At 46.1% G+C, this 16,420-nt stretch overlaps 1 protein-coding gene across 2 annotated transcripts in view; it reads right to left on the reverse strand.

The window, feature by feature from the left end:
* Nucleotides 1–16,420, reverse strand: part of CACNA2D4 (calcium voltage-gated channel auxiliary subunit alpha2delta 4) — a 134,570-nt gene that overhangs the window by 13,621 nt on the left and 104,529 nt on the right. The window contains exons 28-36 of one of the 2 annotated variants that reach the window (XM_069860983.1): nt 15,020–15,081; nt 13,828–13,842; nt 11,897–11,941; nt 10,902–10,964; nt 5,196–5,266; nt 4,304–4,379; nt 2,419–2,471; nt 1,393–1,448; nt 7–27 (exon numbers count right to left, since the gene is read on the reverse strand). In XM_069860983.1, the coding sequence (XP_069717084.1) occupies nt 7–27; nt 1,393–1,448; nt 2,419–2,471; nt 4,304–4,379; nt 5,196–5,266; nt 10,902–10,964; nt 11,897–11,941; nt 13,828–13,842; nt 15,020–15,081 (462 nt within the window). The remainder of the gene's footprint in view (nt 1–6; nt 28–1,392; nt 1,449–2,418; nt 2,472–4,303; nt 4,380–5,195; nt 5,267–10,901; nt 10,965–11,896; nt 11,942–13,827; nt 13,843–15,019; nt 15,082–16,420) is intronic. The other variant, XM_069860972.1, reaches the window with a different exon arrangement.

Here is a 16,420-nt window from a genome sequence, read left to right on the forward strand (position 1 = left end):
ACTTACAGTGATGGAAGACAGCCTTGGCTGGAAAAATCGCATAACACACAAACACACAATGAAGATGGAACCACATGACAGTTTCACATGGTGGCAGCGCAGTGAAGAGATGGATTTGCACACAGCAGTCATGGAGGTGATGCAGGAGAGAGATGAAGAAAGCACAAAAGGAAATGGTGATGAGCAGGGCAACACTGAGAACCCACCTCCCTGTATGTCACATCTCCTCAAGCAAAGACTAATACAAACTGCAGCCATTTAGCATCCTCAGCATCTCCCTGCAGAAACAGCAGGTCTGTCTGTCCTCCAGAAAGAGCAGTCCCTGCTGTACCACCACAAGTACTGCACTTGCTTATCTGATCTTTTCCCAGTGATTTCTGCACGGGGCTACTTGCATTCTCCTGATGTGTGTTAAGCAGCAGTCAGGGCCACACAGAGGATATCTACAGTTTCTACTGGGATCTCTGTCAATCCTTTTTTGCAGGAAGTGAATGGGACCTAAATGGTACCCAGACATCTGACTAGGGGGAAACGTTGCTTTCTAAAAATGACTGTTTCCCCATTAATGCAGGAGAGTTCAGTGCAAAAGACTCAGTCCCATGGTTAGCAGGGAAGGTACCAATCTCTCCACTAAAAGTACCAGTAATACTGAGCAATTAGCGAGGATGGGATAATGGCACTTATATGTCTGCAAAGAGCACTCCTCACCTTTCTCTTTGGGTTGTCACAGGGCCATTAAGGACCCTCCTGCCTGCAGGGGCCGGGCTAGGACCTCAGAGACTCCTGGAATGTTTTTAGCAGGCAGCACCCAGCTGCATGGCAGGTCCCTGGGTTTCAGCCCAGTCATACCCCTTGCTGCACTTGTGCCAACATCTCCTCTCTTCCAGAGAGAGTCCCGCGGGCAAGGGAAGACCTTCAATGCCTTGTTGAGTCTTACAGGCTTCTGGTTAGCTTCCTGGGACACCTGCTATGCTCCAGAGATCCTGCTCCTCCAGCCCTGCTCTCTCCTGTCCCACAGATGACCCTCAGGAAAAGCTGGAAGTAAGTATTTCCAACCCAAAAGTTTTGCAGCTGATCGTCACTCTCATCAAGGTGAGGGGCCCTGGAAAGAAATGCCTTCTCCCACCCTACTGGTTACCATCAGGAAAGCAAGCAGTGTGGTCCAAGTCGCACACACCTCACTGCTGTGGCAGCCTGAAATGGGGGGAGGAGTTGCAGGAGACAGAGTGGTGGTGGGACCTGGAAGCTGGATTCCAGTGTCCACAGAGGGAGAGGTGGCAGGGCAGATGGTGGGCTCCTTGCACGGGGCCAGGCTTGCCCATCCAGCTTCTTCTGCCACCAGCAGCTGTAGCTCTCACGTGCTATCGGGTGGCTGGACTTTTGAGTACTCACCATCTGCCAAGTTGTCTGAGTGCCAGAAGCTACTCATGTTAAACTCCAAAAGGAAGCTGTCAAAAGAGCAAGAACAGAGGATGATTTTTCAGCAGCCTGGAAGGATGCAGGTGTCAGGGAGATGGCCCTGTTGCCTGGCGAGTATCAGTTCTAAAATGTTTACTATGAATTTGCTGGCAGTGGAAGTCTTGAGTTTTCTTTTTAATTTTTTTTTCTTTCCTCTCCACACAATGAGACTATAGCACTGTATCATGGGATCTGTACTGTGGAATAACTGAATGGGATCTGTACTGTGGAATAACTGAATGGGCTTTTACTTGAAGTGCATTGAATACTGTGCAGGGGACCCTCCCAGTGAAGGACTGAGTCCAGCAGCCTTTGAGGTTGGGAGGGGATCCAGTCACCATGAGACCTGCCTGAGGAGCAGACATGGACAGTCATCAGGAGCCTGTACACTGGCAACATGGAGGTAGCTGCACATCACATGGAATTATTCTGAATTACACTCAAGCCCTAGGAGCTGGATCTTTTCAACACCTTGCCCTTTGCACACCCAGCAAACTGAGCCATGGCACTTAAATTCTCATTTGAACCTGAACTCTGTTCCCCATGCAAACAGTTCTCTCCTCTTTTGCCTGTCACTCAGACCTGAGCTCCCTGGCTTCCTTCCTTCAGACTTCACCTCCTGCAAAGTGAAGGTGTGCAGTTGCTCATCACGGGCAAAGGAGACAGGCAAGAGGACTTTGCATCAAGGATCTGCATGGGGCCCCAGGAGACCCAAGTCCTATTTCTGGCTCCATCACTTTATACTGAGTGACTTCAGGTAAATCCCAGACCTGCTCCAGGCCTCTGACTCTCAAAATGGGAATAGTAATAGCTTTTTGTCTCCCAGGAGCAAGGCACTGAGCTGAATGTCAGGAGAAGGCTGAGAGCAATGCCCTACGCAGGGGCCTCCACTTGCAGCTTTTTCAGCTTTCGTTCCCATTGGTCTGAGCCTCCCAAACATCCCCATCTTTTGGTACTCACATGAGGAAATCACTTATCAGCCATTTCACTGCAGCTAGAAAGGCATAAATTGGCTGGAGAACAAAAGAAGAAATGAGAAATACCATAAGGACCTGGTCAGAGAGTTATAATTGTTATGCAGGACCCCACATTTCAGACCAATTCCCTCTACTGATCAGAGATCTCAAAGACAGACAGGCTGGAAATTCAAGTTCTGAGCATCACTGGAAAATGTTCAAAATACATAAAAAGCCAGCTGAGCTGCCTTGCTACTAATAATATCTTCTCACCCCCTCCCTGTCAGGGTCAGGGAGTTTATCACAAATGTATGAAGGACTTTGAAGATGTAATTGCTTGATGATTTCTCGCCAGTATGGATGACCTTGAGAGCTCAGAGCAGAAGAGAAACACAGCTAAATGGGACACCACCAGTTTAGGATGCTTTTGTATTCTGATAGCAAGTGGTGTTTCTGGGAGAAGTGATAGCATTGCCCAGGATTTAGTATTATCTGCCATTGATTGATTATGCTTAACTGTGCTTTCATCCAGCTTTTCCTCAAGATGGCACGACTTCTATCATCTTCCTGCTTTTCAGCTACAAATTGGAAATCCGGCATTGTCCCACAGACAATTAATCTGCAGAGGATTCTGCTGCTTCTTTTCTTCATGGTAACCATGTCTAATTTTCATCCCTCCCTCTCATAACCGTGCCTGTATCCTTAAACCCAAAACACACGCGGCAGTCACAGGATGCAAGATTATGTTCCATTACTGCTAACTGACTTATCTTCAACCAAAAGAAGTCAGCAAATTGTAAAATATATAGAATTTTCACTGATTTTTCCTTTGAATTATTCACGTGAAAAATGGACTTTTTTTGATTTCTTCCTTTTTGAGGGAGGGGAAATGGAGAGATAAAGGCCAAAGACTCACCCTTTCATTCTCTTCCCAACTGACCTGATTTTTGGCAGCCCATATTTTGTGACATTTCTTTCAGTGACTAAAATTCTCAAGGATATAATCAAGGAATTACTTTCACTGCAATTACAGTATTTTGTCATTCCAGCTTAAGTAGAGCTATTGCCAAAAGGGCTATATTATTAAAAAACTAACACAATATCAAAAAGTAATATTTTGTTGCAAATTCTTTTACTGGAAAAAAATGACCACATCATGCTATAGGATGCACTTCCAGCACACTACATTTTAAAGTATCAATAGAAGATAGTAACAGCAATAAATGCATTTCTGTTTAGAGTTGCTTCAGCTAGTCTGAAGTGGCCTGAGTGTTCAGTAATTACTTAGTTCTGCCTGCTTGAGGCCAAGTTAGGAAGGCATAGTCAGATTAGATTATTAGCTTGTATCAGATTAAAAAGAGGTTGCATTTGGGTACTGGCAAAACTATTCTCTCTGATAGCATGTTCCCTGGGCTATCAGCATTTCTTGGCAGCTTTAACCTCCTCTCTCTGCTGCTCCAAGCCCACTCACGCTTCCGTGAGAGGCTGAGAGCTTTCTCCCAGATGCTGTGTTCCCTGACAGTGCAACTCTTCTTTTTGAACTGCTGAGTAAAACCATGCCCTGTAAAAAACATTTCTGTTTGTTTCAGCTGCAAGTTGGTTCTTTAGCTTTCAGAAGCCTGGTATAGTCTAGGTTCTGTTCTCTACTTGATCCTTGTAATTTTCAGTGAGATCCTGTAGGCCAAGAGAGACCCAAATTGGAAACCACTATCGGTGGCCATCACTGCCTCAGAAATCTGCTTTAGATGAGTTTGGACATTCCCATCACTTGAAAACAAACAACTACTTGGTTCTTTTGGGGACTGTGCTACATCAAGGTGTTGGAGACATCCTAGGAGAAAGCCTCCACAGCCAAGTGCAGAGAGGGCTGCTTGCCAACAGATACGTACGCTGAGCAGAGGCCGGGCACCGCTGTGGTGGTGGTAAGGTACTTTGCACATTGCTTGATAATCATACATGGTTACCCTGCAACCAACACAAAACCAGCAAGCCGTCAAAAGCAAGCAAGGCAACTGCCTACAGGGCGCACGTGTCAGCGTGCACTACTGTTTCTATAAAAGTTTCTGTACGGAAGAACTGAAGCAGTACATGTCGTTGCTGCTTGGTCAGTGCTAGATTTCACAAAGTGAGAAATACAGACCCCAGATGAATGTAACGGTGTCAGAACAGGAGAAAACATGTCCCTAATTTCAGATAGTGAGCAAAGCAGGCTGCGAGGCAGAATTATAATTGTATCTACCTCAGGTCCCTCTAGTTCTTCTTTTCAAGCCACTGAAACTCTGAACTTTGTTTTGTCATGGGCTGGGGTAGTGGAGTGAAACAAACAGACGTATTTTTAGGAGAGAGAGAAATGTGCTCAGCCAGCTGCACTGCGACATCTGGGGGGGCTCTCTGACAACTGCTCATACTAAAGTTTTCCAAGTGGCTGGAGGAACTGAAGCACCTTATGCAAAATGCCAAGAACTGTTTCCCATAGCATCTTGCCCTGGAAAAGACTGAGGAGCAGCTCCTTTCTGGCAAAATGGAGATCAGGAGTAACTGTCTCTCTTGATGCTTTGCAGCAGTTGGAAAAACAGAAGATAAGGAGAAACAGGGTGTGTGGTGGTGACGGCTGAGCAAGTCAGGCAGGGGGCACGTAGCTAAAGGAGCTCTTTTAGTCAAATAGGAGTCACATGCATGTGACATCCCCTGCTCAGTGGTGCTGATTATGGGGACCAATATGTTCTGACCCACACAGCAGCTGAAGAAAGAGAAGTACAAGCATGGAGATCCCCCACTTACCGCCTGAACATGCCCATGTTTAGCAGCTGGGTCATTACTGAGCCATCCACTGCACCAAAAAATTTTCCAGTCTGCAAGCAAAAAAAAGAAAAAAAAACAGATTAAGCTGTCAACAGTAAAATTTCCAGATCCTTGATGCTCTAGCTGATCTGTCTGGAGGCCTACTACACATAGCGAGTGTTTTATAAGGAGGTAATGTCAAGCTTTGTCCTTTAGCTGATTAGAAATCTTGAGGGAGGACTTCCCTCATCACCAGCTGGGCATCCTGCACCATTCCTACTGTGCTTGGAAATGATTTAGCCCACGTAAGTCTCTGCAGCTTGTGTCAGAAAAAGGCAGACTCTCAAGCTGCAGAGACCCAGGCATATGAATTCACTGAGATCTCCTGTGGGTTTTCATGAATCCACATTCTCTGGATCTGAATGCCTGAGTCTCTTCCGCTTGAGCCTCTCTGCTAGCCTGCAGCCACAGTGACTTTGGAAGCCTCTGCTCTGCTGCTGCCCTGGGCAAACTGACTCACCACGCTTAAGTGCACCATACACATTTATTTAGGTAGAAAACAGAATTTTACAACTCACTGCTGTGCAAGTTCTGAGCAGGCAGTAACCCAAACAACACAACGCGTAGCAACCCATCCCTTTAACCTGTATGTTGCACTGGCACAGCCAGAGCTGTTACACATCCTCCACCCACATTTTAGGGGGCAACAACCCCCAAATCCTGCTTGCATGCCTGGACTAAAAGCAGTGCTTGTGGCCCTCTAAACCATTTACATTTTGAAATCAATAACCTCAAACAGATTACCAAATCCAGGAACCACTGCTCTGAAGACTGATTCAAACAACAGCTCTGGCTTTCCTGATCACTAATCCATGACAAATCTATTGCGGAAATGCTTCACATCTGCCAAGTCCACTGTCTTGTTTGCAAGCAAGTAAATAAAACACTTGTAAATAATAAAAACACGGTTACGAGCTGTCCTCTGTCTTATTTCCTGGCTCATGAGTCTTGACAGTGTAAATAGCTCCCATATGGTATGGAGCCATTCATGCAGTTTTGGGGGACATTTTACTTTTCTACTGATAGGCTACCAGTTGTTTAGCGTGTATTAGTGGATGACAGATTACTTCATTTATTTGAGTGGGGCATTTCCACTAAAAAACTGCAACCCTTAGGCAGATTTACCTAAGATCATACAGTAATCACCTAACAGTAGTGGTACATGGTTATGAGCCTCTTTCCAACAGGCTTTAGAAGGTGTTTTGCTGTATAAATCGATACAGAATATCAACTCCCCTTCAAGCATTTGAGCTGTAATCATCTCAGACATAGTCAAATATGTCTGAGCAAGCACTAACTTTTTTTCACCTCCCTCGCTCTTTCAATCTGATTAGGGGGGTGAGGAGGCCAGCTGCTTCCATTTAATACCAGTCTGCATCCCCAGCAGGAGCCAGAGCTGTGGGATTTAACACAATGCAAGCTGCAGCTGTTGTGGCAAGGCCAGAGGGCCACCGCAGGATTGCAAATGGGGTCCACCCTGTTCAGAGATGCTGATGTCGCTCAGATTTCTCCAGTTAGGGCACTGTTCTTCTAGTATGAAGAGCTGTTAGTGTAATTGAGAGTAAAACCTAGGGAACGTGCTCAGAAAAGCATCAGCAAACTGGCCTTCAATGCAAATCAGACATTCAAAGCTTGGTGCTGTTTTAGGTACCCTGTGCAGGTAGTAACACAGGAAAGCATCACTTGGCATTAACCAAAATGGTTCTGTGCTGAAGCGGCATTTTGCAAAGCAGCTCTCATTACTACTTACTTTCTCCAGTGACTACCTGCTGCTGTCCCAGACATCCCTCTGCTATGTTTCTCCTAACTCTTAGCTCTGGGCAGGTTTCTGCAGGTGCTTGCAATTTCAGAGGTTCAGAGCACAAAGCATTGCCTCTGAAATCCTGCATGACACATACTGTATCACATCCTCCTGTAGCTGAGAGCATACGAGCAGAGATGCAGGCTATGCACAGGAAAGAAGTTGCATCCTGGAACACTCATATGGCTCACAAGGTCCATCACTGTGTACAGACATATGTGTCCATGATTTGTTGACTTATTGAGCAATTTGTACTTCCGGTAAACACAAAAGCTGTAGACAAATGAGATCTGCCAAATAGGCCAGACTTTATGTGAGTGGGCAGCCTCCACTCTGCATGGCTCAAAGAAAGCCAAATCTTGCTTCTCCACAAGCTCTGCCCAGCCCTGGTATGGTCTCTGTCTTTTAGCTGACAACCTGCACCCTGTCTTTGGAGTCACCTGGGCAGAACTTGCAGACACACCCTACAAGAAGCCCCAGGGAGAAGGCAGCATCCTAGAGAAAGAGATTTACTTGGTGAAGGGACATCTGGATGCAGCAGGAGGAGGGAGCTCCAGACCTGTCACAGGTCCCTAGCCATGCCTCCAGCTGGCAGTGAAAGGTGGTCAAAAACTCAGGGGTGGTCATGGGGCCATGGCTGCAAGCATCAGCAGAAACATAGTGCAGAGCAGCCCTTGCTGCAGCACAGCCCAGGCCTGCTGCTTCCCTTCCCTTCCTCCCCTGCCCTAGATCACCTGGTCCTCCTCTTCACACACTCCCTTCTCCTGGCTCTGGCTATTAACTCTTTGCTCCCTCCATGATGAACCTGGATGGGGGGATTAGTTTGAATTAAGAGATTACCAATTCTTCCCCAAGTAATCTTGCAAGGAGCTTCCAACTCATCACTCATTAAAATCCTAAGTCCCTCTTTCTTCCATGGTGACTTCTGGCTGCCTCTAAGTTTTCTCCTGCCTTCATGTAGAGGTTATGAGAATCACCCTCCAATCCTGATCCCCTATCCCAAAGTCAAAGCGGGGCAGAGCTTGCACCAGGGTGTCCTCACCTCTCACCTATGTGAAGCCACTCTGGTTTCCAGTGTGATCACCCAAGAGAGGAGGTTGGGCAGCAGGTAGCCCTGGGAAGGCAGTGGGTTCAGTGCATTATAAAGCACTGCAGCTCCAGAAGACTGAGCACAGAGATGGAGCAAGACATACACAGACACTTTGGCACCACTCTGCCATTCAAGCTTGCACTTTGCCTTGGAAAGCAAGTGTTTTGGATGTCAAAGCTCCTTGTCTGCCTTCATCGGGGAAGCAGAGATGCACGTGGGGCCCTGCTTGTGCTGGAGCCACCACAGCCCACACAGCTCAGTGGGATAGATGACTTGCCTGTGCACCCTCTCTCCTTCTGCCTCTGATAAGCTCCCTCCCATCCTGGCTGGTGTAGGCAGGCTGCCCTTTTCCCTGCCACTGGGCTCATAAGTTTATCCAGGCAGCTGAACCATGCTTGCTGGTCCTGGTGTCAGATATGAGGCAGGGAGGGAGGGCAGTGAACTACCTGACTTCTCCAGAAAGGCAAAACTCCCTCAAAAATCTATGTTCAGGACTTTTTTTTTTGCATTATGTTAAAGGACTTGCTGAGGGAAGACTGTGGGATAAGGTAGGGAAGGCCTACAAGTGAATATTGCAAGTGATCCCACACAGCAACGTTCAGGTAGCAAGGCTATGAAACCCAGGATGTTGATTTAATAATGCTGCTGCTGTCTTGAATTTTGTGTGAGGCTTAACAGTGTGGACATTCATGGTGCCACTGGGAAATAAAAACAGTAACTAGAACAAGATAAAGAAATCAGAAGAAAAGTAGTGATGAACTCTCAGAGGTCAGGAGAGGTAATAGCTGGAAGAGATGACAGCTCTGGTGCCTACCAAGATGCCTGATCTTGGAGGCATGTGGATAATGCTTATAATTTACCCAAATCCACTGTAATGCCATGTTTCTTCTATTCAGATCTTTCAGAGATGAGCTTTTTGAAAAAAATGTTTTCCACAAGATGTAGGAAAAAAACCCAGAGACAGAACCCGGGACAGCAGTGCTAGGGATGAACAGTAGATGCAGTGCCTAAAGGGTGTAGTTGCCTTGATCTGTGGACACATGCCACAGGACTCAGGAAAGCACCTTTGAAAATGCCATGGAGGTAAGAGGAGTGTCTCTTAAGACAACCAGTCCATCCGAAATACGCAAGAGGATCTGGCCTCCCAGAGCAAGGATCCAATACAACTTTAATGTCATTGAAAGGGCACTTTCACTGGAATATTCAGTGTGCCAGGTCAGTTACTTTCCCAACAGAAAACAGGTTGATTATTCCTTGCGGTATGCCCCCCTTGATGTACATCTGTATCATCCCCTGGTGCCATTATATTGCTGATTCATTTTGCTCTGTGAGTCTCAGCAGTTCTCATCTTGGCCTCTCTGAACTTAATGTGTAGTGCCTGCGGAATTCATGATCACATTTTTCTTTTGCCAGCCTGTTCTGAATATGCTAACCAACACAAGCCCAGAGGGGAAATCAGGGGATTTCAATAGCTGATGTTTTCCATCTAAATACCCATCTATTAATTCCTCTTCTTTCTTTTCTTCCCACCTACTTTTAGATCAATGCCCCTACTTCACACTTCACCCTTTAACTGGAACTTCTTTAACAGCCTTTCGTAAAGGAACCCTGTTCAAGGCTTTTAGGAAAACTGGTCATCCATTCCCCCTTGTCTCCTGATTCACTCACACTTTCTAAGAACTATAGCTGATAAGATAGGTTTTCTCCCTTTATAGAAGCTGTGCTGCTTGCCCCAGTCATATACATTGGGTGTTCTGCTAACTTCCATTTCAACTTGTTTGTCACATCTTGAAGAAAGCAATTTCTGGGATCAGATCTACTGCCTTTTGGAAATATACATAAAGTATTTGTCAACTCCGGTACTATGGCAATTTTAATGAAACTCCACACTTCTGTCAGTAGCAAAACCACTTCATATCCCATTTCTTCTATAAGCCCACTCTTTCTATTGACTTATTGCTTTGTAGTTTATGAGACTGTTACAACACATCACTTTCTGACATCCAAATCTATGGCCTTTTATTATCTGGAAAAGAATAGCTCTGTGGTGAATTTACCAGAGAACAGAAAAGTATAGATAAACCACACAATGGCTGGCAATATTGAGCTTACCCAGGCTACATGGGATATCACATAACAAACTGTACCCCTTCAGCTCCTTAGAAATGGTTGTGGAAGCACTGGCAGCAAGAAGAAAGGAAGCAACTTCTGTTGCTTATATTTTTATTACTGTTCTGAGTCTTCTTCCTTACTCCTTTCACCTCTGCAAGTCCAGCAAGTCTTCCTGTTCTTCAGGTGTGCTTCTATTTCCAACTTGCTTAAATGACTTCATCTTCCTTTTTGCTCTTATCATTCCCCCCACTTTCCTTTCCTGAAGAATGCCTACTTTGGCTTCAGAGGCACTGAAAAGCACCGCTCCTTTTCTTTCCCTTTCCAAGTCAGGGCACACCTGCCTTCTGGGATTGTCTCAGATTATCTTTCAGCTGCATCTGTGCCAAGGGAAAGGAATCTAATTTCCTCACTTCTGATAAAAAGATATTTTGACTAGTTCCTTCCTTATTACTGCAAACTCCTTCCTTACCTAGGATATGCTGTCACTCTGCTGAGTAGGGCTTCCCCCTCAGCACAGAGCTGAATCTAATTATACCATGGCTACCCTTATCACACAATCGAACTTCATTTGTTTTAACCAGCTGTAGTGGGTTGTTTAGGAAGAAGAAAAGAACACTTTCCTCCTTCACTCATGCTCTCTTACCTCTGCAGGTCTTTTGGAAACAAGTATAAAGCCGTTATTATCAATGAGGAAGCAATTCAGAATCTGTAGAGATGAAAGAGAAGCAACATTAAAGACAGCTTTTCCCACGGTTGTCTGGTATGTACCAGCGTGTGCAGGATGGAGTCATGTGGGCTTGTGCTTATAGCAACAGCCTCGGCATTTCCATGCCTGGCCCAATGGCTCAGCTACCACGAGTTTTACACAGTTGACTTTTCGCTCTCTGCCTCCATTTCGAGGTGTTTAGTTTGTTAGCTGTGACAGAGATTGTCTCTCGTCAGGGCTGTGTGCAGGCCTAGCAGGCTCTGAGCCACATTTAAGAAGACAAGGCATCCTGCAGGAAGTGGCAGGTTATTTGGAGAACACTTCTCCTTAATAAAATGGTATCTAATGCTTTCCATCTTCAGACTTCACAGTGAAATAACCCTCTCCTCACCACTGGGTATCATCATCAGTGCTGGTCTTATTTTTATTCTGCAGAGTAGGAAATGGAGGCACAGAACTTAGATGAAAACCTTTAGGTCTCACTGGGAAAAACTAGGATACAGAGGAAATCCTACATAAATATCAGAGGAATATTCTCTGTTGATCTTACTCTGGAGGACAGATGAGATGCCTGAGACCAAGTTTGAAACAGTGGCATAAATGCAAAGAGGGGTGTCCAGCATGCGTGTCATTGTAACAGCCACTCTGTTTGGCAGACCTGCGATGCCAGTGAGACTTTGAGGAGATGGACTATCCTTAGAGTCACTGCCTGGAACCCCCATGCCCCTGCCCAGGCTCAGCTGATGTCTTGCAGCTGAGGGGAAGTCCTAAACTGTAGGTTTGTCTCAACCACATGAGGTCCTGCCCCAGCCATGTAAACTCTTGTGAGGAGGTGACAGGCAGTATTTTCTGTGGGGGAGACAGAGATCTCCACAGAGCAGGCAGTCAATCACACCCAAAATGGGTACAGAGAAGAAATCTGGGCAACTTACGTCATCTTGACAGCTTAGCGGACAGGCACCATCCAAGGCACTGCACTAGAAAGGAAAAGCAGGGAATTAAACATGGTATGATCTCATCTTATGGTCTCCCCAAGTTCTGCAAGTTAGCTGGCATTTCTACCAAGACAAGCTCTACAGTGTGCACCAGTACCACCTCCAAGTTGGTTGCTCAGTGGCTTTGCATCTTCCCCACCGCTGTGAGCAATGCCCCCTTAAGTGGGAGCTCTGCCTCCCTGACACACTTAAGTCACTACCTACGAAGTTTGAGCAGAGACTTGTTAATGAAAGGGGCAGCATCCAGCACTCTGGCTGTGAAAGCAAGGATTATTGTGCACCAGTCAGAAAACAGCATGCATTTCAGCATTTGCTAGTATCTGGACTAAACACATGGCATGGTATTTTAGATCAGGATTCTTCTCAGGCAGAGATTTTGTTGTTGTTGCTGCTGTTGCTGTTGGTTTCTTTACTCTCCAGACAGCTAATGATAAAATAGGATGTGAATGGTGCTTGTGTAGCCCAAGGCACCATCCATTTGTTTCATTTAGGATTTTTTGTGTGCCAGACTTGACATGTGCTTCACAACACTGAGCTGAGTGGGGACATGAGGGGTTAAGTGGTGAGTAACAAAACCCTTCAGGTGCTTATTGATTTCATAATTGTTCCGAGTTTGCCTTGGCTGCGTGTGTCTGTCTCTTTGTGTTATATTTTAACGCTATTTTCTCTAGCTGTGGAGGGAAGAAAGCTGACATGGTGTTGCCATTTCTGTACACGGGGTCCCCTTCCTGCCAGAGGTTTCCTAGGGTCAGGGAAGAACACTGACGTGTTACGTAGCCTGTCTACTCTCAGCCTGCTGCCCTTTACTTCTGTAAAACTTATACATAAATCACAGCCTTTTTCTGGATGATTCTCAGCAACAAGAGGTGACTTTGCCATTTCAAACCACAAGAAGGACACTACTTTCAGTTAGAATTTGCTTCTCTTCTTGCATTTTTCAGGAAAAAAACCCAGTGTATTTGGGTTTCTGTCCCTCTGCTCAACTTCAGAGGAGGCTCAGAGATGCCTGAGTTTGCTTCAAGCCCTGTGGTTTTGCAATACCACAACCTCTTTCTCCAACTGGCTCTTTGAGGCTCTAGGGATAATGGTTTAAAAACATCCCTTTACCACCAGTTACAAGCTTCTTCTCACCCCTGCCTCACCACAAAACAGCATTGGGTTGTTTTGCCTCCCTGGGCATACACACAGAGATGGTCCAGTACTTCGTCCCTGTGTGTTTCCTTCCTTTGGTCAGCAGAGAAATCTGGCCATGGTGAACCACTATTATTGCCTTGGGGAATAGCCAATACAGAGCCCAGAGCTCAGAACAGAAACCTGGGTAAACCAGAGCAGCTTCCCACAAAAAGAGCCCATATCTTACAGCATCTTCTTCCTCTTCCTCCATGATGTGAGGAATGAGCCTTGCCGCCACTGCTCTTCAAGACCCAGAGAAACTCCAGCAGTGCCCAGTGCTGAGCTGGCTGAGAAGCAGTGGCAGCACGGTGAAGAGCCCAGTCAGAGAGCACTGGCAGCTTGCAGGGAGCCCCGGAGGAGAGGGCAGAGTTAAACCTGTGCTCCCCGGTAGCTCTGCGGCCGCATCCCCTGTCTTACGGACACAGCTCCCTCTTCAGAGACCACCTTCCTCGCAGCATCCTCCTGCTGGTGGTCAGGACTCTGAAATGCTGCAACCCAGGGCACTTTCAGCTTTGCCAGACACTTAATTACTGTGAAGACAAACACAATCTATGACAGGGCTTGGACCATCTCCAGTGACTACAGACAAGGGACAGTGCCTATAAAACACTGGCACACAAACGGCACAATTACAAAGTCGAGCTGTGGTGAGGCACGCTGGGATGCCTCCCTATCCCCAGCTTTTGTCTACTTACATCACTGTCATTGGGCTGAGAGACGGGAGGCACAGCGTGGACATCCAGAGCAGCAAAGCATGTGGTGAAGCGGAAAAGAGAGAGAGAGAGAAAACAAAATGTGTTAGTCATTCCTCTGTCAAATGGTGGTTACGTCCTAGGAAACCATATGCAGGCTTTGTTCATACCAGCACCTACCAGGGCTGCAGCATGCAGGCACTTGGCATGCAGGTCTCCTTTCAGCTTCTTTAATAAGCCTTCCCGGTTTCACTTAATGTCTATGTGGGCTTGTTTGTCTGAGAACTGCCTGAGTATGGCTCTCAGGAGATTTTTTAAAATGAAGCTCTCTGCTGACACTTCAGGATGTGCTATGTGCTTTGCAGAAGTCTTTTTAGATCAGGTTAGGTTTATGTGATCTCCCACTTGTGAGGATGCTCCTGCCACTGCAGCCAGCTCTGGGCTTTTCCACTACCCACGTGTGCTCGCTCCCAGCTAGCAGCCTCCTGCCCTCCTATCTTCTCTATCAACTTTGTGTGACGGCAGTTGCCCCTCCTGACAGCAGGGAGCAGCTTCTGCTGTTCTCTTTTCATCCTGCCAGTCTCACCCTCCCAGTATTCTGCCCCGAAAGCAAAGCCTCAAAGCCTCGGGGGAAAGCCCCTGAGTGGCAAGGAAAAGGTGTTTCACTCTTCCTGCTTCTCAGACTGGGGAGCTGTTTTAATTATCCAACTTCTCTCAGTCCAGCAAGAGTGTCCAAAATTAGGGCAACACTCAAAGCTGATCCCTGGAGCAAATAATTTTTATTTTGGCAAGCTAGTAGCGTTTTGTCACAATTATCAAGATGATAAGAGAGGGCAGTAGATTTTTTTTTCCATGCTCCCAAAACTGCAGATTTCCATGAGGTTTCTGAAAGGCTGAATGAGCACAAACATATTTTCAGAATTAAATGTGTCACATGCAGCAGAGCTAATGCCTGGCCAGTATGCTGACACTGTCAACACCGCATTTGTGGAAGAGACTCATGGCTCACGCAGCATTAGTGCCATCAAAGGATTACAGAAATGTGTGACTTCAAATTAATCTACTTCATAAATCTTTTAATAAGAATTTTACAAAAGCCCTCCTCAAAATGTCATTGTATGTGATGTAACATAGCATCAACCTAGCTACCGAAGATCATTAAATTGTTTTTCTGCAAGATTGCTGATGTTCCTACCTGTTGCATGGCCATCCAAAACTTGCGTTGGAGCAACTCCAGCTTAATTTGCACACCCACCGCTGTGGGAAACAAAAAGGGGAGGGGGGTGGAGGGAGAAGGAGGACCGTGCAAAAGAGAGAAAGACAAACGCAATTAGGAAAGGAGGAGCAGATATTCACCCAAAATGATGGGATGGAAATTGTGATTGCAACCTGCTTCCAAGTGTGAATGATAAGCATCGGGGGATCAGTGCTGAGTCAGACTGCCAAGTGAGAGTCAGAGGTTTAACGAGGTAGAGGAAAAGGGGACACTGACTGTACTGAGGTACTGATACCTTCCTCCCACAAAACGCTATGGAGCTACAGCTAAATTATCAAACAAACAACTAAACCCCTCCCTCCACCCCCACGGGAGTGAGATTGTGAGCTTTCGTCTTTGTCTTTTGTAGATCTGCCTGGCCAGGGCGGATGTTTCTGTTCACTCCAGCCTTAGCTCCTGCACCACATAGCATCAATCAGATATAAAGTAGGCCAGTGTGAGGAAGGGATTAATTTGAAAACCCACCTGTCTCAAGGGAAGACCACAGTGATTTAGATTGCTCCTAAGCCACTACAAAGCCCCCAAAATAATGAATACCACTTGATGGAAAAGCAGCGATTGGAAGTCGTGCTTTGTTACCCAGTCCCAGCCTAGTACACACTCCACTAAGCAAAAGCGTGTGTGTTTCTTAATGAAGTGTGTCCCAATTTCTTGGCTTAATTGCTCTTCTATTCCCAGCATCATGATCCTGAAGTAAGGCAAAGCTGCACATGAGAAGAAATGGTGCAGGGTCTCCCAGACTGAATAACCTAACTGTCCCCACTTCAGCTGCCTATAAGTACACGTAATAACTTGTGCAGCCATGTGCAGCCTGGCATGGTGATGGAAAACAACAGGGCCGTGTGTCAACTAGTTGAATCCAAGAGCTCTGCAGGAATTACAGCCTCAAGCAGGACCTTGAAATAGAATATAAAGTGCAAGTGAGGGAGAAAAGAAATGCAGAGACGGAGAGTTTGAGCCTTTTTTCACAACCATGAATATCAGGCGGATGGAACGTTGCTGTTTCTACAGATTTCCTCTGAATTAGCAGGAGCTTCAAAGCGGGGAACAGATCCTTTAAATCTGAATCACGCCGTGTGGGTGCTTTTAAGTTAACAGTATGATCCGATGCTCTAATTCAGATGGATATGAATTAAAACTGGAGTATGCAATGGTATATTTTCTTGCAGCATGAACAGACACCCTGGCACCTTGCATCAGCTCTGCCTTTTATACCAGTGTCACTGTCCTTCTCGTCACATTCCCACTGCTGGTATATCTTACAAAATCCCATTCATAGGTGCATTTCTTATCCAGCTTGCCCTGCTGTAGGCTGAATCT

This window comes from Phaenicophaeus curvirostris, chromosome 1 (assembly GCF_032191515.1).
Source record: "Phaenicophaeus curvirostris isolate KB17595 chromosome 1, BPBGC_Pcur_1.0, whole genome shotgun sequence".
NCBI lineage: Eukaryota > Metazoa > Chordata > Aves > Cuculiformes > Cuculidae > Phaenicophaeus > Phaenicophaeus curvirostris.